General features: G+C 47.9%; 1 protein-coding gene across 4 annotated transcripts in view; it reads left to right on the top strand.

Moving 5' to 3' along the window:
* The window catches only part of ATP9B (ATPase phospholipid transporting 9B (putative)), a 217,092-nt gene that overhangs the window by 151,798 nt on the left and 40,734 nt on the right, over positions 1-24,560 (top strand). For all 4 annotated transcript variants that reach the window (XM_079941711.1, XM_079941710.1, XM_079941712.1 and 1 more), the window contains 3 exons: positions 6,190-6,332; positions 18,827-18,939; positions 22,187-22,432. In XM_079941711.1, coding sequence (XP_079797837.1) covers positions 6,190-6,332; positions 18,827-18,939; positions 22,187-22,432 — 502 coding nt within the window. The remainder of the gene's footprint in view (positions 1-6,189; positions 6,333-18,826; positions 18,940-22,186; positions 22,433-24,560) is intronic.

The raw sequence follows: 24,560 nt of genomic DNA, 5'->3' as shown, positions 1-24,560 counted from the left end.
TAGATTCACTCCCTGCGGAGCCTGGTGTGAGCTGGGGCTGTTTCACCTGGTTCTGATAAATGCTGCAGGTTTAATTGTAACAAATTAAGTTGAAATGTAGCAGGCCTCATGGGGCGCCAGTGGGGTCGCACTGCATGTTTTAGCAAAGTACACCTCACCTATTCAGGGTCCAGGTTGCCTCCTCAGACACTTTTGTGGCTGTAAGATGAGACTGTTTGGAAAAGGCAATGCCACCATTAGGATGATCTTATGTCTAAAGTTAACCTCGTGCTTTCTCTGTAGTGTAACGCGGGTTCACACACGTTCCTCTCGGTGGCTCCCCTGAGCACCCTGGCCCATGAAGATGCTTTATTTCATTTTTCTTACTTTATAACAGTAGAGGTCACAACTGCCTCTGGTTCAGCTGACCATCTAAAATTGCAATGACTTTTCCACTTATTTGGAGTAGGTCTCTAGATAATTTCACAGTTGTAAATTAGCAACATAATTTAGCTTAAATATATATATGGTATCTATTACCTTATAATCTGTTACTGTAATACTCAAAATAGTAGGCTTAACATATATTTTTTTGTTCACAAATCATGTAACTATAAAGTACTAGTCGAATAGAGGTCTGGGTTTTTAAATTCCATTAAATTAGAACATTACTAAAAAGTAAGTTAAATATGGTGATGATAATTACTCTGTCAACTTGGTGTTTGAAGTTTGAGCTAGAAATTTTTTGCATTAGAAAGCAAATTATTGTACTAACTTTTTTTTTTTTTTTTTGGCGGTACGCGGGCCTCTCACTGTTGTGGCCTCTCCCGTGGCGGAGCACAGGCTCCGGACGCGCAAGCTCAGTGGCCATGGCTCACGGGCCCAGCCGCTCCGCGGCATGTGGGATCTTCCCGGACTGGGGCACGAACCCGCGTCCCCTGCATCGGCAGGTGGACTCTCGACCATTGCGCCACCAGGGAATCCCTGTACTAACATTTGATCAAGATGTACCGTGTGAATCAGAGTAAACTTAAGCTCTACTTCCTACCTGTATGGTATTATTGTCCTAGTTGAAGGTATTTTTCCTTTTAATAGTTTTTCACTTGTAAACCATGAACTTGCGTTCTGCAGTAGTTCTGCTTTATTTTTCTGAACGTGAAGGTTATCTCCATTCCCTTTTTCACTAGTAACTACTGCTTTGTACATTCCTTGAGGGGATTTAGGTTTGTAGTCAACCTAAACTATTCCAGTGGTATTGAATTGTGATGTAGTATTTCATGAAGTATTATATTCTTACAGTTCTGTACAGCAGTGGTTGTATTAGTAAACCCTCTCTGGCCCGGATCTCAGGAGCACGACCTGGAGGAACCTGAGAGATGCTCCTTTGGCTCCCGCTCAGCCCCATGCCCAGTGCAGACTGCAAGCTCTTGAGAAAGGCCCGTCCGGCTGCAGATAGGAACCCACTTGCCTTGAGATCCCTGAGGCAGGCTGATGTCTTCAAAAGTAATTCGACCAAAAGCTGCAAGGAGACCACAGCACACAGAGAAGAGCCCTGTCTTCCCGACTTCAAGGAGCCAGCTGGGCCGTCTTCACAGGGGTCACATGCCCCGCCCAGGCCTTGCCCCTGCTCTGTGCCCACCAGGCTCCTGCTCGTTCGTTGGCCATCTGGCCTGCGTGTTACCAAGTGACTCTGACTCTCACTTTATTCCCTGACTCCTAGAGACTCTGTCTTATGACCACACCCAAATCACAGATAAGTCCCTGTAAAATCCTTCTTTTTTTCCCTTAAATTTATTTATTTTATTTTTTATTTATTTATTTAATTTTTGGCTGCATTAGGTCTTCGTTGCTGCACACGGGCTTTCTCTAGTTGTAGCGAGCGGGGGCTACTCTTCGTTGCGGTGCACAGGCTTCTCATTGCCGTGGCTTCTCTTGTTGCAGAGCACAGGCTCTAGGCCTGTGGGCTTCAGTAGTTGTGGCTCATGGGCTCAGTAGTTGTGGCTCGCGGGCTCTAGAGCACAGGCTCAGTAGTTGTGGTGCATGGGCTTAGTTGCTCTGCGACACGTGGGATCTTCCCAGACCAGGGTTCGAACTCATGTCCCCTGCATTGGCAGGCAGATTCTTAACCACTACGCCACCAGAGAAATCCTGTAAAATCCTTCTTTTTCTTCTTCCAACCTTCCTAGCACCCTGAACTCTTCCTGGGCGGCTGCTACTTAGTGCCTGTTGGCAGGACGCTCCCCAGTACTTTGCCAGCCTTTCCTCCTGGCTGGCCACCCCTCCGAGCGCCTCCCTACAGCTGATGGGAGACCCCTGGGGCTCACACAAGCCAGGTGCTGTGTGCAGGCGATGGCACATCCTGGACCAGCGCCCCTGGGGCAGGGGAGGCCCGGGGACTGCGGTGCTCTCCCCGCAGGTCACCTTTCGCAGGCCGTGTCCTCACCCTCCTAGCAGGGTTCGGAAGAGCCGAGAGCTAGCGAGGGGCTGTTTTACAAGGTCTGTGTCGCTGTCAGTTAGAGATTTTCTTTCTGACGAGTACAGGTCTTATAATCTGTAAGATGTGAAGGTTATGGACAAATGAACTGTGATTCTTTTATTTGAATTTCTCTGACTCGCCTGCAGGCTTTCTTCGCTGACTTACTCCTGGAGATCGCCTTCCAAGTGTGTGTTTATTAATAGGCAGGTCGCAGGGTTGGACACGAGCAGCTTCACCACATGGAGTTTGTCCGTCCTGTCTGCTGCTTTCCTGGTAGAATTAAGTCAGGTGCAGAGTTCCCGGTAGAACTTGAAGCCTGTCTGACTGGTCTTAGGTCTGATTGTTAATGAGGACGAACGAGGCCCGGCTGGTGATGTACAAAGGTATAATTCCTCTGTCCTTGTTCTACCTGGTGATAGTCTGGGGCTGAGTGACTCCTTGCTGACTAAAGGGCTTCACCAGCCTGCCTCGGAGGCAGAAGGGCTGCCGCTCACCCACCCACGTTTTCGTGTCCTACCTGCCGTAAAAGTGGCCGCCACCCACGCCCAGCGTCCTGCCTTGAGGGACAGTGGCACCCGCACCCCTGCGCCAGGTGTTTGGTTCCTTTACTGTGATTGGATATTTTCTTTACTGGCTCTCCAAATTCTAGCCTCTTGAACAAATGAAATTTTCTTACCTCTAAATCTAGGCCCTGTTTTCACCGTTGCTAAGGGGCCTCTCGTTGGTGGTTCTTACTTTTCGCCGAAACCCTGGGAGCCCTTCCTGGTTCATGGGCTGCTTCTGTGCTGGCTTCTTCCTGGGGGTATCTCAGCGTTAGCTTGAGCCGTGGCACATTTCCCCGTGCCAGCCCCTGTCGTTTCAGTGCAGTATTGTTCCACGTCCCTGGGTGTCTGCCTGCCTACGAGCACCCCCTGGATGTCTTGGATTTCCTGGTTTTCGTCGCCAGATTTCACTCTTTTTGCCACACTTATAGTTTGCATTTCATGCCTGTGCATTCTTTTAATCAAATGAAATAAAAATCTTGTGAATAAAAATATTCTGTGTAAAAAAAATTAGACACAGCTGAACATTTTTGACACACCTGGTATATAGAGAGAGCTGCTCTGGGAACAGCTAGCAAGCAGCCCTCCCCGCAGTGGTACGTTCTTAGCGCTTGTCCTTACAGGAGGCTCTTTAGAATTCCAGGCTTGGAAGGTCTCTATTCTAGTCCTGTGCTTTCGGGCAGGATTGCAACAAAACTGTCCAAGGTAGGATGGACCACCATTTGTTTTAAGTTGCAATCTTACTATACAATTGTAACTTATGAAATTTCTAAGGTAAGTAAAAGGTCCAGAGTCTAGTGACAAATGCCCTTGTGTTTGCCATAGATTTAACATGTTCAGTCTTTGTTCAGATCCTTTTTCTTTTTAAGAAGGTAGATGTCATAAAGTCATGGACCTTCCCTCTCTCTGCTCCTGCCTTCCCCAGAGGTGATTTTTCTCCCGAAATTGGGGTGGGTCCTTTCTGTTGATGTTTTTATGGCCTTGGTGCATATGGTGGGACCCGTGAACATTATAAAGTTTTGTGTATTTTTAAAACATTCATAAATATGATTGTATTAAGTGTATTTGTACCTCGGTTTGCTATTGCCCCAATTTTAACTATACTGTTGCTGGGCGGCTTGGATGCTTTCATGATCAGTGCTACACGGACGGCATCCTGGTATGTGCTGCTGGGCGCACGTCGGGGCTTCTCCCGGTGGGCCAATGGCTGGAAGAGGTGCGGCCGGGGACACTCCGGCCGGTCTTCATTTCACTGCGTGCTGCCAGGTCCTCTCTAAGTGGCTCCGCTGTTACACTTCTACTTGCAGTTCATTAAAATACTTGTTTCCCCACATCCTCACTAATGTTTGCTGTTGTCAAGCTCTTCTGTTTTGTTTCACAGTTCTCTAATATCCTAAATATTCTGAACTCGTGTTTAGAATAACTTTGTGGTTATCCACGAAGATGATGGTGTGTGGTAGAGGCATCAAAGGAAAGAGGGCTTTTATTCAGGCCCTTGCTGGTTGGAAGCAGAAAAGGGGTGAGCAGTCTGGAGCCCCACATGGGACCCCGATGGACTGTCCACAGAACAACGTCTGCCTCCGTGGGAGATGGCGGTATCGTGAGGGTGTCCAGGGAACAGGTTTCAGACGTGGGGAGTTTGTGTATGTGGAATTTGGGTTTTGGAGAAAGAATCACGGGGAAAAGTTGGGTCAGAGAGTAACACGTAGACGTCTAAGGTGACGGGAGTGTGTGGGGAGACGCGAGGGGGACCGGCGTGTGCAGCACGACTCTGGATGCGGGCTGCCGGGGAATGCCGGTCGCGGTCCGGGTGGCTCCATGGGCTCCGCAGAAGGCTTGTCCCAGAGGTGCTGAGGCCAGAGGGCAGCGGACCCTGCACAGGGCAGAGCAGTCCCCGGGCGGAGCGCCTCAGCCGGTGTCCTGCAGGCCCTCCTCCTGGACCACCGGCCCGCGTCCTGCACAACGGGGCTGCTTAAAAATGGGTCAACGAGAAAAACGAATTTCGACAAATCATACACGTATGTGTTTACGTTTTACATGAATTCATAGGAATGTGTGTTCATTCCCCGGTCTGTTCATGTAGAGCTCTGGCCCTTTTTTTAAGTATGTTTTGAAAATCTGCGTTTTCCTCATACAAAGAGGTATTTGTAGTGCATGGTTTATAATTTCCACTTTGGATTTCCTTACGGCGGAGGGAAAGTGATTTTACAGATCTGTCTGGTGAGAATTTTCCTGAAGATTTAAGTTCCATGTTTTTTGTCTCACTCACACCTTATTAAAAATATTTTTTTAAAACAATTCATCACTATCCAATCTTTCAAAACCATTCCATTTCACTGAAGTGGAAAAACATCTCTTGATTTCTGTTAATAATCCCATTTCATCAAATTACATAACATCAGTGTGTACACCTGGCATGGGTGGGCCACAGCGGCTCTTGGTCGGTGGAAGGAGACGGTCAGTGTTGTGTCGGAGGGCAGCTTACAGGTACTGGTGCCGTGGACATCAGTCACCCCAGCAGAACGGTGCATGCCGGGCGGGTGCGGGACGGTCCACCGTAGGCGTAATTCGGGCCGTGGCTCAGCCTGCTCGGGGGTCGTGGCTCTGACCCTGAAGTCCAGGCTCCGTGAGGTGGGCTGGCCCCGCGCCCCACTCTCAGCCTTTCTGGTCCTCTGGTCTCAGGGCCTGGCCCAGGGGCTCGCACGCTCAGAGGGCCTTCCACCTGCCCGGTCCTCCCCGCGGAGCCTGTTCCCCTCCCACAGGGCGCTCATCACACTGGGGCCTCTACTTTGCTTTTGTAAAATGACGGGCCAGATATCCGGACCCGTTTCAGATGTTGATTCCCAGGAAGGCCGGCGCCTTCCTTCCACATGGCGCTCTCCCCTTTGAGCCTGGATGGGGAGCTGCGCTGCGTCCACCTTTCCCAGGTCCGGCCGCCGTCGCAAACCGGGCTGGAGGGCCGAGTAGGGGCACCTGCTTCACCGGCATCTGCTGACACGCTCTGGGCGTGGGAAAAGACGCCTGTTGACTCAAATGTCAACATGTTCATTTATCTTAAAGTCTGAAATCCAATATGATCTATTTATTCCATGTAAATTAAAGACAGTGCATTTAAGTAAATAAATTTATATGGAAAACCTGGACGTGAGGTGTTGGATCACACTAATGACTGCGATGGGTTTTCTTTGGCAGTTTGCGTGTGAACCTGGACATGGGCAAAGCCGCCTACGGGTGGATGATTATGAAAGATGAGAATATTCCCGGCACAGTGGTCCGGACCAGCACCATCCCGGAGGAGCTGGGGCGCCTGGTGTACCTGCTGACCGACAAGACAGGTACTGCTGTGCGCGCGTTCACCTCTGGAGGCATCTAGTGGCGGGGGGATCCTGGTGTGTCTGTGCCCACACACGTTTATGGTGTGTGTGTGTGTGTGTGTGCGCCTGCACGTGTTTGAGAAACAGAGTATTGAATTCATGGTTAGAATTCCCCAGCTCGGGACTTCTCTGGTGGCACAGTGGATAGGAATCTGCCTGCCAATGCAGGGCACATGGGTTCGAGCCCTGGTCCGGGAAGATCCCACATGCCGCGGAGCAACTAAGCCCGTGCACCACAATTACTGAGCCTGCACTCTAGAGCCCGCGAGCCACAACTACTGAGCCCGCGTGCCACAACTACTGACGTCCGTGGGCCTATAGCCCACGAGCCACAACTACTGAGCCTGCGTGCCACAACTGCTGAAGCTTGCACGCCTAGAGCCCGTGCTCCGCAACAAGAGAAGCCACCACAATGAGAAGCCCGCACACCGCAACGAAGAGTAGCCCCTGCTTGCCGCAACTAGAGAAAGCCTGTGCGCAGCAACAAAGACCCAAAAATTAATTAAATTAAATAAAAGAAACTCCCCAGACTCAGCCCTTGAAACTGGCCTCCAGCTAATCTTCATCTTCTAACATAAGAATATCATCAGAATTAGCAAAATGTGACATTCTTAGAGATTTAAAAGATATATTTCTGTATTTTGAACTTTCTACAGCCTTACAGTTGTGTTTTTGTTTTATTTAACTACCTGTATTAACACCTCTCTATTGGCTTCTTAAGAGCAAAAAGGGCTTGTTTATTATAGAATGATAGTTATGAGCTATTAGAAGAAAATAACAATAAGATATGTGAATTTGGTATTTTAACAGTGACATTCTCCTAAAGAGCTGCACCACAAATGATTTATCCCACCCTAAGTTTGCATGCTCCAAATTCTCTTTGTCCTTATTTCATTTTTTTCTTTCTTTCATCAGAGAATTCTTGTCAATCCATAACATACTAAGTAAAAGACAAATTGAATCCAGAACTATAACAAGAGCCATATCTAAGGGTTAAAATCCCTTTTTGATTTGTTGATTCATGGTGCAAAATCCTAGTAATTCTTAGCGAACCAGAAATAAAAGAATATTTATATAAACGGTAAAGAAAATATGTCTTGAATAAAATTAAAAACTTTATTTTTAATAAAATATTAGATGAGTCCTCACTATAGTCAGGAAGAAGAAAGACTAATCTGTACCATGCTTTGATTTAACATTTATTACTCCAGCCACTGCTGTGAGACAGGAAATAGAAGGTCCACAACCAAAAGAAGAAACATTTTTACAGATATAATGATCAACCAAGGAAATGAACTGCTAAAAATAAGAAATCAGTAAAGTGGCAGCTTACAAATTAAAATAACAATGGCAGTAAAAATAGCTCCCTTATGTGTAGAATAGACTGAAGAAGAAAGATCCCATTCACGATAGCTCAAGTACATGTAAAACATGTGGGCATAAACTTGGGGATGAAGAAAGTGACCAGACCTGACAGAGAAACGTAAAAGACTGGCATTAGTGGAGAGGTGTACCGTGTCCCGAATGTGAAAATTCAGTATTCTATAGCAGCCAGCCTTCATAAGGAATTTGTAAGTTTACTGCAGTTCAGTCAAAATCCAGTTGTTGGATCGTATTTGGTTTTCATTAGGACTTGTCTTGGTGGGACATTGAGGAATTGACCCGTAAGGTAATGCTCCATAAATCAAAATAACTCAGAAATAACAACTCGAGGGCCTCAGGGTCAAGAAGGTAGACAGAGGGCTTCCCTGGTGGCGCAGTGGTTGAGAGTCCGCCTGCCGATGCAGGGGACGCGGGTTCGTGCCCCGGTGCGGGAGGATCCCACATGCCGCGGAGCGGCTGGGCCCGTGAGCCATGGCCGCTGAGCCTGCGTGTCCGGAGCCTGTGCTCCACAACGGGAGAGGCCACAGCAGTGAGAGGCCCGCGTACCGCAAAAAAAAAAAAAAAAAACAAACAAGGTAGACAGAGAAAATGCCTTCCCAACTCACTGCACAGATGGGAAGAACTTTAAAGGATAAATCTTTAACGATACTAGAAACCAAGCAAAAGTGCCATTAGATGATCCAGAAATTGGAGTTCGTTTGATGGAGAAGCAGGAGCACAGCAAACCCAAACTCAAAATGCCTCGCGAAGAGAGCCTACAGAAATGCACAAAAATGTCTCCAGAACAGAGTCCTGGGGAGATACTGAATTCATAGCCGACTTGGATCTGCAGCGAGATACAGGGAGTCATGAGGCTGCCCATCATCAGGAGAGGACCACCCCGAGCCCCTGGCTACAGCACCAGGCAGCCTGGCCTCTGTTGATACATACAATCAGAAACCAGGAGCCACCAAGATGAGATCAGAGTTCAATTCAACCAGGAGAACTGTTCCCAAAGAAAACAAATCCAATGGCTTTTTCACACAGACACCAAGAAGAGCCATCAGGAAAATGTCTAGAATTGTAAGAGTTCAATTACATATATCAACTCGGTATTCAAAGTTAAACTGCATTTCTCTGTACCAGCAACAATTGGGACACTTAATTCTAGAGATGCCAATTAGAATAGCAACAAAAAAGTATAAAGTAATTAGAAATAAATTTTAACAAGAAATGGGTAAGAACCATGCGGATGTATGTTTTTAAATTTTAAAAGACCTTTTACAGAGACCTAATTCAATGGGTGGACACCCTGTTCTCGTGAGTAGGACACCTTAATGCAATGAACGTGTCATTCCTCCTGCATTAAAAATCTGACGTGTCTGCAAGTACAGGACGAATGGGGAGGTCCTACTCACTGTTGGTGGGAGCGGCACGTGGCACACTGCCTTGTAAAGCGGGTCTTGGGCATTTCGGCCCAGTGTCTGTTCCCTAAAGAAGCATCTGCACCAGGAGATGTACCAGGATGTTCACAGCGATGTTCTGGCCACAAGAACAAACGGTCGGATGTGACACAGAGAAAGTCACCACCAGGACAACGGCACACTGTGGCATGTCCTTACAAAACACACAGCAGTGACACGGAGTGCAGGCGTTTACCTCCGCATGGACGGGCGCCGCGGGGAAACGCTGAGCAGAGGAAGGGTTGGGGGCAGGGATGCCGGATGCAGCCCTGGGCTCATCCTCGGGCCTGGGCCCCACCAGCTGCCTTTCCTACCACCTTCCAGAGGCCTCCTGCGGGCACCTCCTGCACCATTCCTGAGCTTGTGGTCGTGCTTATCCGGGGGAAGCAGATCTGGTCTGGACCAGAAGTCCTCTTGTGGACATTTTAAATCTGCCTGTAATGGTCCTATAGTGATATTGACCTATTATTTCATCTTAATTTACAAACAGAAAGCACATGCCTGAGAACACACAGTAAACGCAAGGCTCTGTGTCTCTGGCTGTTTGATATCAGTAAGTAAAGGTTTTGTGACATTATTTGTCCTTAAAAGGCTAACTTTTATTTTGCATTTTAAACTATAATTGGTTTATTGTTCTGTAGCTCCTCCATTTTTCTTTGTTGAATTGGAGTTACTTTCAGGGTAAGGATAAGTGGTTTTTGCCCAGAGTCATAAAGACAAAGTCTCATTTTTCCCACATTTCACTCTGCTGCTTTTAAAAGGCAAGAACATCGCTTCTTAAGGTTTTAGCTTAATAAATAATCGTGGTTCCTGAGATTTTTTTAAAAAATCACAGAAAAATTATATAAAATTTATTAGAGAAAATATTTTGCATTTCATTTTCTAAAAGGCCTTTTTATGCTAGAAGTCATCTGTTCTGATGTTGAAGCCATGCAGAGGTTTTTTTAAATTTTTTGGTCTAGAATTTTTTTCAGGCCCTTTTCAGTAATCCCAAGGTGAACGCCATCTGTGGAGCACCTCCTGTCGGTGTCAGAGGCAGGGGAGGAAGGCAGTCTGCAAACATCTCAGTGGCCCAAGCGTCAGCCAAGAAGGTTAGGAATGAGCTGTCGGCAGGAGCCTTCCGTGGCTCCCGAAACTGTGAGGTGGTCCTTCGTGTGGCTGTAAATTGGGTTTGTGCTTCATCGATAAGCTTTCTGACGAGAAGCGTTCATCACGGTGTCTCTTATTTGCCACAGCAGAATAGAAAATGAAGTATCCCAGTAATTGCATTCTAGTTTCCTTCTCGTGGACAAGAAAGCGATGTGCTATAATTAGATTTGATTGGAGTGCACGTTTCCGGTAAGATCTGAAATTAATGATGTTGCTATAGTGACACATCTGCGGCCACCAGTGCGTGAAACATAAAGTAATTCATTCGACAGGAGTAGACATCTGTTAACTGCCAGGATGCAGAGCGTATTGACACTGACCAGAAATACTAGGCGTTATGTGCTCAATGCGCAAACGATGCTGAACCCGGAGGACAGATCGTTTGCGCTGAGCCTGCCGGGAGGACCTCCACCTCCTCCCTGGCTACCCCGACAATGCCATTGTTTGAGAACAATGCTGCCGAGGAGTCATAAATTTTAAAACTTGACTCAGGTGCAGCCTATTAAAGCCATACATTAATTCCTTTGTTAGTTTTTATCTTCGTGTAGAACAAAGCCATTCCTGAAACACCCACGGAAACAACAGGTTTCCGGACGCATTTTAATATAGCATCCATTACCCAACACGCCACGTTGTTTAGACTGGAATCACGTGTGAGTTTCATAGGACGGCATCGTCGTGTTGGGGAAGCGCTGTTTCCATGGTTTCCAAGGGCACCAGAGCACGTGTGTGCCAATCAGTGCGCGCACACGCAGCGGAGCGCGTGCTGGCGTCCTTCCACCGGAGGGCCGCTGCGGCCTCTCCTGGGGCCTCACTTACGACGGGCGTGCACAGTCTCACTGATGCAGCTGTTTGCTGATGCAGGTGCCGGGATGTGAGGGAGTCTGACGTTTGGGGTGGTGGGCCAGTCGAGGTAGCACACACATACAGATGCCAGCCGTTCAGGGCTCGTGGTCTTTTGAGAAAGCCTCACGTACAGCAAAGAGAATATGTGACTCCGCATCAAAGAATGTCGAATAATTTTTAAACGGATGCGTATTCTGCAGTCTGGTAGATTAGTCACCACTTTTTAGACCTTCTGTTTCCATTCCTGCACCATAAGGTCTCAGCAGCCGTGTGTGAATACAGCCATGGGCCGCGTGTGCTTGTCGCTTTGCTGGGCCAGAATCTGCAGAAAGACCTGCCCGGCGCCGGTGGGCCACTGGCCCGCAGCCGCTCCTCTGCGGCCTGCAGAATATTGGTCTCAGGCCAGATCACAGCCCAGGAAGGTTTGACCAGAAAGCTTTGTGTCTGCTTCTCCGACGCCTCCTCTGCATGGCTGTGAGTCACATCTGTCGCCACCCGGAGAATGGTGCCCGCAGGACTTTTTCTTTGGAAACGAATTTTCTTTTTGCCTGCTTAGCTCATTGTAGCCCCAAAAACTGCTTTGTTAAAGAGCCACAGCTTTTTTTTTTCCCCAGGAATCACAAACAAACCTTTTGTCACATTTTCTGTCCACAGAGCTGCCGCGATGATCAGGTCACTGTGAGGCCGCTGCCCACCTCGCTCAGTCCCCGCCCTCTTCCACGTTTCAGATTTGGGACATCTTAACTTTTGTTGTATTAAGATGACAAAAATTGTAGAAACTATCAACTGGCTGGAATCATGAAAATATTTAAGATAAGACTTGAAAAATCATTCTGCATTGCTGACTCTTGAGTAACCAGTAGAATCTTATACTTACCTGCTGTCAGGAGGGCACAGAAAGCCCGAGACTAGCACTGACCTTCCCGCTCAGCACTTTGCAGAGTCAGCTGCAGAGTAAAAACACCACTGAAATTTTAAAAATATTTTGATGATTCATCTTAATATGTTAAGTAATTACATGTGTCACATGAAGGACTGTCTGCATAAATATTACAGTTTCTTCAACCCAACAGGATGTGAGTACATTTACTCAAGTGGCAAAATAACTAATATTTTATTATTTATTTGATGAGGAGTGCTAGTCATTTGTTCAAATGTATCAGTTCTAAGTCATCGAAAACATGATTTATTAGCAACTTAGATACTTTGGAAGATGCCACAGTCATCACTACACAGCGTTGGATTCAAGTGACAGAAGTGAGGCTGTGTCGCCCTTAGTGTTTGGTGTAGCTTCTGAGTTTCCAGTGTCTGGTCTCCGCACACCCCCGCCCAGCCCACGTCGGCCAACTTCCCCATCCTCGCCTTCCCGCCTCCCAGCCCTGGTAACCCCTAATTTCCTTTCTACCTCAATAGATCTGCCTGCTCTGGACATTTCACAGAAATGGAACCATACAATACGTGGCCTTTTCTGACCAGCTTCTTTCACTCAGCATAACATTTTCAAGGTGCATCCGTGTTGTAGCCTGTGTCAGTAATCGCTTCCTTTTCATTCCAGAGTAACATTCTGTTGCACAGATACACCACATTTTATTTATCGATTTATCAGTTGATGGACATTAGAGAGTTGTTTCTGTTTTCTTGTCTATGATGAGTGACACTGCTGTGAACATTCAAGGTCCCAGCCAAGGCAGTTAGGCAAGAAGAAGAAAAAGACATCCATGTTGTGCAGGAGAGCAGAACTATCTATTTGTGTGGGACACGGTCTTCGTGTAGACAATCCTAAGGAATCCCCTAAAAATCTACTAGAACAAGGTCAACAAACAGAAAAGAATTTTATTTCTATACACTAGCAATAAACTATCCAAAAAGAGAAGTAAAAAAACAATTCCATTGACAATAGCAGCAAAAGATAAAATCAGTACTTCATAGTATTAAAATGGAAACAGTGTTTCCCAACTTGATCTGCAGACTCTACACAATCCCTATTAAAATCCCAGCTGCCTTCTTCGCAGAAATTGACAAGGTGATCTTAAAATTCATACGGAAATATAAGGGACCCAGTGTAGCTGAAACAGTCTTGGAAAAGGAACAAAGTTGGAGGACTCACCAGTTCCTCATTTCAAAATGTACTACAGAGCTACAGTGATCCAGACGCCATGGTGCTGCTGGGAGGGTAGGCATCAGGGCCGAGGGGACAGAAGTGAGAGTCTGGGAGAAAATCTAACACTTACAGTCAGTTGTTTTCAGCAGAGTGCCAAGATACTTAATGGGGAAGAGTAGTCCTTTTAACAAACGGTGCTGGGAAAACTGCATATCCACACACCGTGTACAAAAGTTAGCTCCACATGGATCAGAGACATAAATGTAAGCACTAAAATGTCATCTTTTTAACTTGCTCAATTTTCAGAAGCCATTCTGAATTTGTTTTCTATTTCATTCTCCCCAACTCCATTAAGCAACTGAATAAAGGACTGTCAGGTATCTACTCAAACAGAAAGCTTTTAAACATAACCCAGAAGGAGAAAGCAATAGTTCAAACCTGGGCTTCAGTTACCTTTTAAATTATTTTAAACTATACGTGTAAGTGCAACAATATATTCAGCATGTTAGCGTCTGCTCGCATGTGTCTGTGGTGGCTCTCCGCCTGCCCTGTTTCCAGGGGATCTTCGTCCGTACGTGGAATTACTCTCGCGATTTCTCTGACTGGTAGGAAGTAACAAGCCAGGTGACGCAGCACAGTCGAAGCTGGAGCCTTAGCACTTGCAGTACAGCTAATCAAGGTGTTAAAGCAGCAGCCGCTCTACAGCCCCAGATTCCCCGCCTAGAAGTCGTCTGTGAATGGAGCGACTGGAACCACATGCCTTTGGCTGTGGAAAATACCTGTCACTCGCGTGGCTGCAGCATTCGGGAGTGTCAGATTTTTGTCTTCAGTGACCTCTGGGGATCTGATTCAGGTGCATGCCACTTTAAACCCAGGGCGGATTTACGGGCCTGGGGACTGACCACCTGCGGGGGGCGGCGGGGAGGTGTCGTGCCCCTGATAGAGAACCGCCCCCCTCCGTCCACCCCGCGTGCGTAGTGGGCTCCAGAGCCATCTCTGCAGCCTCTGTCCAGCGCCGTCACAGCAAATCCCGGGCCTAGAGGAAACGCGTGAATCAGCCCCAGGGCCAACAAGCCACTAAGTGCAGACTGTGGGGAACTGAGGCCCTCGGGGAGTTTCTGAGGACAGAGCTGGGGGTCAGGCTTGGGAGACCTCACCAGGTCCATATTCAAACCACAGTATAAAAGCCCGACACACAGGAGACAAGACAGCTGGGAGTCAGGACCGGCCTGCCGTGTGATGTTGAGAGGTTAGGGTCATTTCTGGTGTGATGGCGTTGGGGTTGTGTTTATTTTAAGAGCTCTTCTTTTATTCGTAACACGGACGTGCTCGTGGATGAGGTGGTATGTTTCTGATTGGCTCCAGCTGTGACGGGGCAGTGGCTGGGGCCCTCGGGGACCCTTGTGGAAGGGATGATGGTGCCGGGCCTGTCGTGACGCTGCTCTGTCCACTTGTGTGTGTGCGGTGCTCCCGTCAACAAGTGCAGAAGGTGGGAAGGAAGATAACTTTCCTGACCTCCAGTCCCTGGCATTCCATGTTCCTCAAACTTGTAGTTGAAATTTCCTGCGCGTTTTGCTTTACTCCGGCTGTCGGTGTGCACTTGCACACACACAGAAGAAAGGGGGTGTCCAGGGTGCGTTTCCACGTGTTTCCAGGAAGGAGGGGTGGTCGACAGGGAGGCCTCCACATCCACGTTTTTCACTGCGAAGCAGCTCCCCTACTCAGTAGAGCAGCAGGCACGCCTTGGCTGCTGGAGTAGAACTGGCCCATAATCACATTTGTAACTGTCAGGTCATTCACTTCGGCGGGAGAACCTTTTGTTTCCAATTCCTCCAGGAGAGCTGTGTGAATATTAACATCAGATTAAAAGCTTCATCTCAGAAACTTTGTGAAGTTTTTCCTGTTCCTCCTTGGCCCCCGTGTGTACCTGTAATCGTTCAGACGGAAGAGAGAAACAGAAAGAAACGGCTCGCTCTCGGGTCGGCAAGTGGGAGGAAGGTCTCTGGTAAGAGCGCAGACTGCGGAGAAGAAGTGTAACGTGTGTTCGTTCTTTCAACTAGAATGTGTCTTATGGAAAAGCACATTTACCTTACTTTTTGCCATCATTTCAGTGATATCCCTACTAGCTGTTATTTTTTAAACTGGGGAACGATAATTACATAGCGATCCTCTAGCGTTTCTTGTAGCCAGAGCCCAGGCGTGTCCCCTGGCGGCTTCCGCTGCAGGAAGTACGCAGCTCAGGAGCGGTCCCTGCGCTCGGCTGCCAGGTCCTGGCCGCACACACGCAGTCCCACAGCCCGGCCGTTCCTTCCAGCGCTGCTGTGAGAGTCAGGGAAGATCACTGTGAAAGTAGCTGCTGCCGTTTACTGTGCGCGTGCTGGCTTTCAGGGGTAGATGTCCAAGGTGAGCGTGTGGCGCGCTCCAGCTGGAGGGCCCAGCCACTCGGCAGGCCGGACGGCGTGTCCCAGGAGGGGGCCTCGCGGGCGTCACACGAGCAGTAGCGTGCGTCGCCGAGTCCGCTCACACGATCGCTGACATGCACAGCGTTATTCCTCCCAAACACCTCTCGCTTCCTCAAGTGGGTTTCACGGTGTGAGATAGAAGGTTCGTTCTGTGCACCTCTGTCGTGAATTTTCTTCCAAAAGTTGTAGTTGTGGTATGATGAATACGAGATCGTTCACGTTATGTAAGTGTGTTTCGCTTTAATGTTGTGATTATTTTTCTTGACAGTTTTCACTCCCACCCAGACCTCGGCACACGCCAGCCGCCCTGCACCTCGTCACCAGCACGGGGACCAGTCCCTCTCACGCGGCCAGGTGTCCAGCATGAAACCAGAACCCAGAGGCACGACATGCGTCGTGATCTTGGGGATCGGGCACATCCGTGCTCCGCTTTCCCTCAGCTCCCCCGCCAGCCCCTCGCCTGCGTCCTCGCCGTCCTCGTGGGCGGCTGCATGGGTGCCTTCCTGCAGCCCCTCTTCCTGGCCGTCAGGTTCCCCTCAGCCTTTGTGTCTCAGGCACTTTATATGCTTATTTATTCTTCGCCATATCCATGCGGGACCGGTGGTAATTTCTCTGGTTTGCAGACAAGCACTGAGGCCTGAGAGCTTAAAGCATCTCCGTGAGGCCCACCAAAACCCAGCATGGAGTGAGGCCTCATGAGGGTTCTTTAGCCCAACGAATGACTGAATTCCAAGTTCACTAGAGACGTGTGGGGACGTGAGAGCTGCTGGTGTGTCTGGAGAATGGCGGCCATGTTCCAAGGCTGGGTGAACTGTGGCCTGTTTATCTAGGGTCTTTCTTACCTGTACGAGGTGGTTTTAAAAACCTAGAGAAATAACAGTTCATTCTTGGTGGGAGCTGTACAGGTGTTTGTTGTAATGTTCTTTAACTTTGCTACACAGATTAAGTTATTAGTAATAAAAAGTCAGGTTAAAAGAAGTGTCGTTAACCACAGTCCTGTTTATAAACTGTTTAGCGTGTGCGCCTACTTACCATCCCCACCGTAAGCTACTGCCTCACGTTCAAGGTATATCAGAGAAAAAAAGTCTATATGAAATTCTTCAGTTACGTCAGTTAATCTGATACGTAAACTATTTTTAATTTAAATAATGTATTTGATCATTTCTCAGAGAACTGTCCATTTGGGCGCATGTAATAGAGGTAAACTTCATACTTACTCTAATAGGAATCAATGTAAAATTTCATTATCTTTTGACCATAGGTCAAAATAATAGAACTGTTGTTTTCATATCAAATCTTTGAAATAAAGCATTTATAGAACTTCCTTATTTCATTTGGAGGCTGAATTGTTGCTAACTATATTATTTAATATACCCTAGTATTTAAGTTAGTTATTCTTTATTTAATTAGGATGGCATAACCAGCAAAAACCCTTTAAACTGCACTTCTCATGTAATTTTGATTCTGTTAATCAAAGAACCGTAGGAGCCATTTATTAAAGGGGCTACATAGAATTTTGTAAAAGGCAGAATTTATGAAACTGACAAACGTCCCTGACAGTAGCTGCTCTTTGGAATTTATGAAACCCTGGATAATATGTTATATACACTCTTTAGGGAGTGTTTGCTAAAACAATCTCTAAATAGTCATTGTAAATTATAGATTTTCCCTTTATTTTAAAATAACCTCTGAGTGCTGGGGGGTGTCCTGTCAAATGAGCTGTTTTGCTTTGAACACTAGTCCTAAGTAATGGGCGCGGAGTCACAGGTAGATATGAAATCAGTTTGTATTATATTTTCAACATTGTGTGGGCCAAAGAAAACAAAAATTAGTTACTGTGGTGTCTCATAGACACGTAAAAGGTCCGACTTTTACTGTGACCGCGTGGCTCTCTGTTCATATTCACACCCTTAACTACGTCAGTGCCCGTGGGTGACCCTTCTCTGTGCTTTGAAACAAGTGCAGAAATCCCGGGGACAGGGTTGGGGGGGACAGCTCGTAGCACGCGGTGCCGGGGTTTACAGGGAGTTCTCCCTGCACCACAGCGTGTGGCTCTCCTTCTGTAAAACCAGAGCAGCCGAGGCTGTGTGCGCGTATGCTTTCATATTAAGTGCTGGATGCACGGTGTTTAGGGTCTCCTGTCAGGGTCACAAGATCAATAACACTGGGAACTTATGCGCCACTTTTTTTTTTTTTTTTGGCGGTACGCGGGCCCCTCACGGTTGTGGCCTCTCCCGTTGCGGAGCACAGGCTCTGGATGCGCAGGCTCAGTGGCCATGGCTCATGGGCCCAGCCGCTCCGCGGCATGTGGGATCTTCCCGGACCGGGGCACGAACCCGCGTCCCCTGCATCGGCAGGCGGACTCTCAGCCACTGTGCCACCAGGGAAGCCCTTATGTGCCACTTTTAATGGAAGTTCACCAAGTTTTTGAAATACACGGCATTACCTCTGCTGCCCCTCTGTTCATTGCTGTTACTTCACTGCATTTGGTTGTGTATCTTTTGAATGGAAACTGAAACCTAAAACTGACCTGCCCGGGTTGGTGGGCAGTGCCAGGGCAGATGCAGAGGGCCCGCACCGGGGCTCACAGGCTAGAGACCAGCTGGAGAGAAAACGCCTCTCCTTCCTCACCTCCTCTCCGTACGACACACGTGGATGCCAAGACCTAAATGCATTGTTTCTGTTCAACGAAAAATACTTAATTTTTCGAAATAGACTTAATTTGAAACGGACCGACGCACTGGTCTCTCAGGCAGCGTTCTAGGGTGTAGTTACAAAGAGAGTGACTCAGAACTGGAAGACAGAGTCCAGACCTTCTCCACAGAACCAGAACGCTTGCCGTTACTAAAAGTTACTGAAAGGGGAACCTGACGTTCCAGGAAGAAAGCTCTGGTCCTCACTAGTGAAATGAAAGCATAGTGCAGGTGACGCTGGAGGACACTTTGTGTGGCCGAGCAGCGTGTTCACAGGTGCAGAGCGCATCCAGCCCTGGGCGTGGGGCGTGTGGGGTGCGGCCTCGATCTGCCTGATGGGCCACCCGAGTTGACGGTGTCCTTGCTGCTTCTGTCCTAGGAACCCTCACCCGGAACGAGATGGTATTTAAGCGGCTGCATCTGGGCACCGTGTCTTACGGGACGGACACGATGGATGAGATCCAGAACCAGCTCATGAATTCCTACTCACAGGTGAGCCGGTTCAGTCCTGCAGGGGATCTTCTGGCAAAAGTACCCGGTGCTGCTGAGTGACACGGAGCCTGTTACCTGCTTGACCTGCAGCGTGGCACCTTCTCTGATGATGCTGAGGCATTACTCATCATTCGTTTATAAATCAAGAAACAGATTTTGGACTAATTTTAAATTAAAATTTCTATATGGTGTAACCGTAGGCTTAACGACCTTAAATTGTTTATACTTATTAAATTTTCTTAGTGGATTATTTATATAAATCACTCAGTAAACATAGTATTTTTAAGAGTATCGAGTGGAATCCTGCGTCAGATATGTTTCTTAACAATCCCTCTGTTTTTCCTCATAATTAATAAGGCTTTCTCATATTTTTTAAAGGTACATATTTTTAACCTTTTCAGTAAACAAAAGTAGGAACCGTAATTTTTCTGCCCTTCAACTTCCACGATTATCAGCGCGCAGCTGATCCTGTTTCATCATAGCCATTGTCCTTCAGATTGTTATTTTGAGGTGAAACTTGAATATAATATCACATTAGTTCATCTGTAAATATGTAGTCTGTATCTCTCATAGATAAGGACAGGGGTTTTTTTGTTGTTTGTTTTGTTTGTTTTTTTAAGACAAAACCTCAATCTTGTCTTTTTCACCGGAGCTTCTACAGGAAGAGGAATTGTTTCTTTCACGTGAGGGCGCAGCCTGGTGGGTACAGCATCCGTTCTCTGCCAGGGCGTCTGGGCTGGGATCCTCCCAACCTTTCAGGCTCCCGACGTTAGGTGTGTCAGGTCCGCTGGGTGCCCAGGTCAGGCGAAGACCATGGAGCGGTGAGGACATAAGCCACCTTCCAGTTTATTTTCGGCTGTGTGGTTTCCACGGCCCTTTCCCAAGTAGGGCTTGTGTTTCAGTCACTGGGTTTCTTCTTACCCATTGTATAACTTGCAGTCACTGATTCGGTGTCATCAAACCCAGCCATCCCAGGGCATCGATTCAGGACCACTTCCTGAGGCCTTTTCTCTCCTGAGGAGCTGAGCGAGGTGTGTGGGGTTGGCACGCACAGAGCACTCACGGGCTGTGATGTCTCCCTGCTGCCACCAGGCTCCCTGGGCTGCACCAGCGCCCTCACCTGCCGAGGCCGGCAGGTTCTTGTTTGCAGGCCTTTGTTTCCCACTTGATTTCACGAAGACTGGACTGAATTACCCTTGCCCTCTGCACTTCTTCCTTGTATGCTGTCAGCCTTATATTCAGTTTTGTGAAAACCGTCTCTTTTTTCTGTGATGTGCACCAGTCTGGCATGTACTTTACTTGTGAGATGCTGTCAAATGAAAACAATCTTATATGAGTATGTATTTATTATATGTGTGGTCATACGTGCCCAGAAGCACACATACGTGCATGAACACTTAAAACCAAGCATTTTATTAATTTGGATGTCATTCGTTTTAATACAGAGTATTTTGTAACCTAGAATATTTATTAATAGAATACTTTAAAGGGGAAGGAATACGACTTCCCTTCTTGTAATCTATGTCTAGATTAAATAGTACCAGGTAACATCTGTTTTAAAAAATATGAATTTATATTACCCATGAATATGATTTTAGTAATTCCAAATAAGTTATTTTACTAGAAAAAACATTAAAAGCAGAAAAGATGAGTCATATAAATACAGCGAATATAACTCCCTCTAAGAATTTAAAAATCTTTTTACCAAAAGCTGTGTGTTGCTTAGCTAGGCAGACAGTCCTTTCACGCGAAACTGATTTTATTCCTTACGGTTCATGTTTAAGATGATAATTGTCTGCTAGGTCCACAGTAACGTAACACAGATCTTGTGTAACCCGATCATGTTTACCCACTGGAAGCATTTGGTGATGAGGACATGGTCGTGAGTGGAATTTGTGTGGAGTGAAACAATACAGCCGTCAGTAAACACGGCACATTCAGCAGGAAGAGGCCGCCGCATTGCTCGGCTGCGCTAGCGGCGGGGCAGGCAGGACGCAGGCGTGGGTCGGAGGCGCAGGCTGGAAGGGGCACCAGCTGAGCAGAGGAGCTGCCCCTCATTAGCCGGCACTGTGATTTGATGGGCTCTGCACAGCTGCCCAGAAGCAGGGGCCTAGCTTTCTAAGGGTTGTCGGGAGCTCCCCTGAGGTCTGAAGTGTCTGATGGGCCTTGGGGTTGGGGTCCTCCCAGGCCCTCCCCCACCAGGTGAACGCCAGCGGAGACGTCTGTCCAGAGCTGTCAGGCACATCCGGAGGAGTGGGTCGTGGCTTCAAGGGAACAGTTTTGAAATATGACGGGAGGGTCGCTTTTCCTCCCACAGCGGTGATTGTTGTATCTGATGATTATTATCTACAAACCAGACACTCTAACTTCAGAGACTGTTGCAAAGCTGGATGAGTTCATAGTATTAAGGGAACGTTCATAATCATGTTTTCCTGCTTTTAGCTTTATACTTTTTTTTTAATAAATGCTTGTTTTTTTGGTTTTTATTTATTTATTTTTGGCTGCGTTGGGTCTTCGTTGCTGTGCGCGGGCTTTCTCTAGTTGCAGCGAGTGGGGGCTGCTCGTCCTTGCGGTGCGCAGGCTTCTCATTGTGGTGGCTTCTCTTATTGCAGAGCACGGGCTCTAGGCGCACAGGTTCAGTAGTTGTGGCTTGCGGGCTCAGTAGTTGTGGCATGTGGGCTTAGCAGTTGTGGCACGCGGGCTTCAGTAGTTGTGGCTCGCAGGCTCTAGAGCGTAGGCTCAGTGGTTGTGGCGCATGGGCTTAGTTGCTCCGTGGCATGTGGGATCTTCCCAGACCAGGGCTCGAACCCGTGCCCCTGCATTGGCAAGCAGGTTCTTAACCACTGTACCACCAGGGAAGCCCAGCTGTATACCATTTTATGCCCAGCAGTTTTTAAAGAGAAATTTTGTGAGTATCCTATTCCATTCTGGTTTTAACTTTGCTTTTAGAAAGGACTTAGCAAATTCATGCCATGGTTACAGTGAATCTACTCAAAGGAGATGGTGAGATTTTGAGTATTATAGCAAATATTTTGGTTACTCGACGACTGGGAAATGTCAAAGCACTTTGTAGTACAAGGATAAAAGGGTAACTTGTCACCCCAGTGGGGCGCATGGCAGAGGTAATCGTCTCGAGCTGGTCTACTTACTCCTGGCTAAGGCTAAGCAGCCCATCAAAGCCATGCGTGTTACTCATCCCAGCATCGGCTCTGCTGTCTCTAATTCTTTGGCGTGCTGTGTTTGACAGACGCAGTCTCAGACCAGTGGAAACAACGCCAGTTCAACACCCCCAAGAAAAGCCCAGTCCTCAGCGCCCAAGGTCAGGAAAAGCGTGAGCAGCCGGGTCCACGAGGCCGTGAAGGCTGTCGCCCTGTGTCACAATGTGACCCCCGTGTACGAGGCCCGCGGCGCAGCCGGGGAGACCGAGTTCGCCGAGGCCGACCAGGATTTCAGCGACGACAACCGCACCTACCAGGCCTCCAGCCCCGATGAGGTCAGTCGGGCCGAGCGGCCCATTCCCGACGGGTCCTCGGGGTGCAGACGGCGCCTCTCCGAGGGCTCATCAGGCTCCGGGCCTGAGGAGTTTCTTGGGGGGTGAGGAGGGGGCTTGACGGTAGTTTTCAGTGCGGGCGTTCGCCACAGGCCAGAAATCTGGCCAGCTCCCTCCTGGTGGGACCCCTGCCCTGACCCAGGCCTTGCGTTGTTGTGCCCACACGTCCCAGAACAGCCTCGAGTCAGTTCCAGGAAAGCCGTGAGCGGACTCAGGGAGCTTACTGACTCCGTAAGGTCTGCAGGCTGCACCCTCCCGTGTCCTCTTCTCTCCAAGTGAATCTTCAGATTTGCACGTTAAATTTCCAGTTATTTTTGCCAGAATTTAGATACGATGTATGTGTTTCAAAACAGAATTAGGATGTAAATAATTTCAAAAATCTACAGAAGACAGAAATGGTAAAATCTTAAGTGTGATAAATGAGTCATTTCTGACTTTACATCAGTCATTCTTTGATTTTTAGGTTGATAAAAATTATTATTAAATTAATTTGTCCACTTCCTGTACAATCTTAGTGTACTTTTTTTTTTTTTTTTTTTTTTCAATACGCGGGCCTCTCACTGTTGTGGCCTCTCCCGTTGCGGAGCACAGGCTCCGGACGCGCAGGCTCAGCAGCCATGGCTCACGGGCCCAACCGCTCCGCGGCATGTGGGATCTTCCCGGACCGGGGCACGAACCCGTGTGCCCTGCATCGGCAGGCGGACTCTCAACCACTGCGCCACCAGGGAAGCCCCCTTAGTGTACTTTATGTATAGTTTTCTCATCTACCCTTTGTACTCAGGGTTCTGATAATTCTGTAAAGTCATCAGACTTCTTCAACTAGCTTGTAAAACTGGATCATATAAGTAAGTAACCTCTCAAAAAATGCCTTCAATCAAAGGTTTTAAGAACTCTGACCTAATGTCTTCAAGAGAGGACCCTGCCGATCCCATTAACAAGTTTATTTCCAAAGAGAAGGGTCCTTCCTCCCTGACAGCACTCCCGCAACCCCTGGCTCTGCGTCCAGGAGGGGCCCCTCTGCTGCCCACGGGCAGGCTCCTCTGTGCTGTGCAGCCTTCCTGCTCGGCAACAGCCGGCGGTGTCCCTCCTCTGGTTTCCATGACAGTACTCTCGTTCCCAAAAGTGCCCGCACGGCCTCGTCTGCAGACCCCTGGGGGCTACAGGTGGACCACCGGCACGGGTTCTTAACCCTGTCTACACATCCCGTGGACTACTAGCTTTGTTTTGTTTTTTTCATACTTGCCGTTCTCTATACACATCCTCAGTTCTAGAAGTGCTGATTTTCCAGCAGGCCTGGTGGGACTGACGTTTCTCCATTCTGAAAATCCAGTAAGTTGCACCCACAACTGAGAACCACTGAGTCTTGTAAATCTTTCCTTTTGACGTGCTTTCAGGATATGAGGTGAGGCCCAGTGCTGTCAGCAGCGCCCCTGACAGTCTCGGTGCAGAGCGCAGGGGCCCAGCTAGGGCATTCTCGCTCCCTAATGATAAACCCTGAGTGCACCAGCAGGCTCAGGGCATTACCAGCTCCTAACACAGCTTTCTTGTTCGAGAGCAAATTTACTTTTGAAGCTTTAGTCACATAGGTATTTCCTTTTCCTTTTTAATTGAAGTAGAGCTGATGTACAATGTCATGTAAGTTACAGGTGTACAGGATAGTTAGTGATTCACAATTTTTAAAGGTTATACTCCTTTTATAGTTATTGTAAGAGATTGGCTGGGTTTCTTCCCTAGTGGCGCAGTGGTTAAGAATCCACCTGCCAATGCAGGGGACACGGGTTCGAGCCCTGCTCTGGGAAGATCCCACATGCCTCAGAGCCTCTAAGCCCGTGCGCCACAACTACTGAGCCTGTGCTCTAGAGCCCATGAGCCACAACTACTGAGCCCACGCACCACAACTACTGAAGCCCGCGTGCCTACAGCCCATGCTCTGCAACAAGAGAAGCCACCACAACGAGAAGCCCGTGCACCACAAGGAAGAGTAGCCCCTGCTCGCCGCAACTAGAGAAAGCCCGTGTGCAGCAAGGAAGATCCAGTGCAGCCAAAAATAGATAAATAAATAAAAGATTAT

This window comes from Stenella coeruleoalba, assembly GCF_951394435.1.
Source record: "Stenella coeruleoalba genome assembly, chromosome: 14".
Taxonomy (NCBI): domain Eukaryota; kingdom Metazoa; phylum Chordata; class Mammalia; order Artiodactyla; family Delphinidae; genus Stenella; species Stenella coeruleoalba.
Note: the sequence above shows the minus strand (reverse complement) of the source record. Positions and strands in the feature narration are given on the sequence as shown.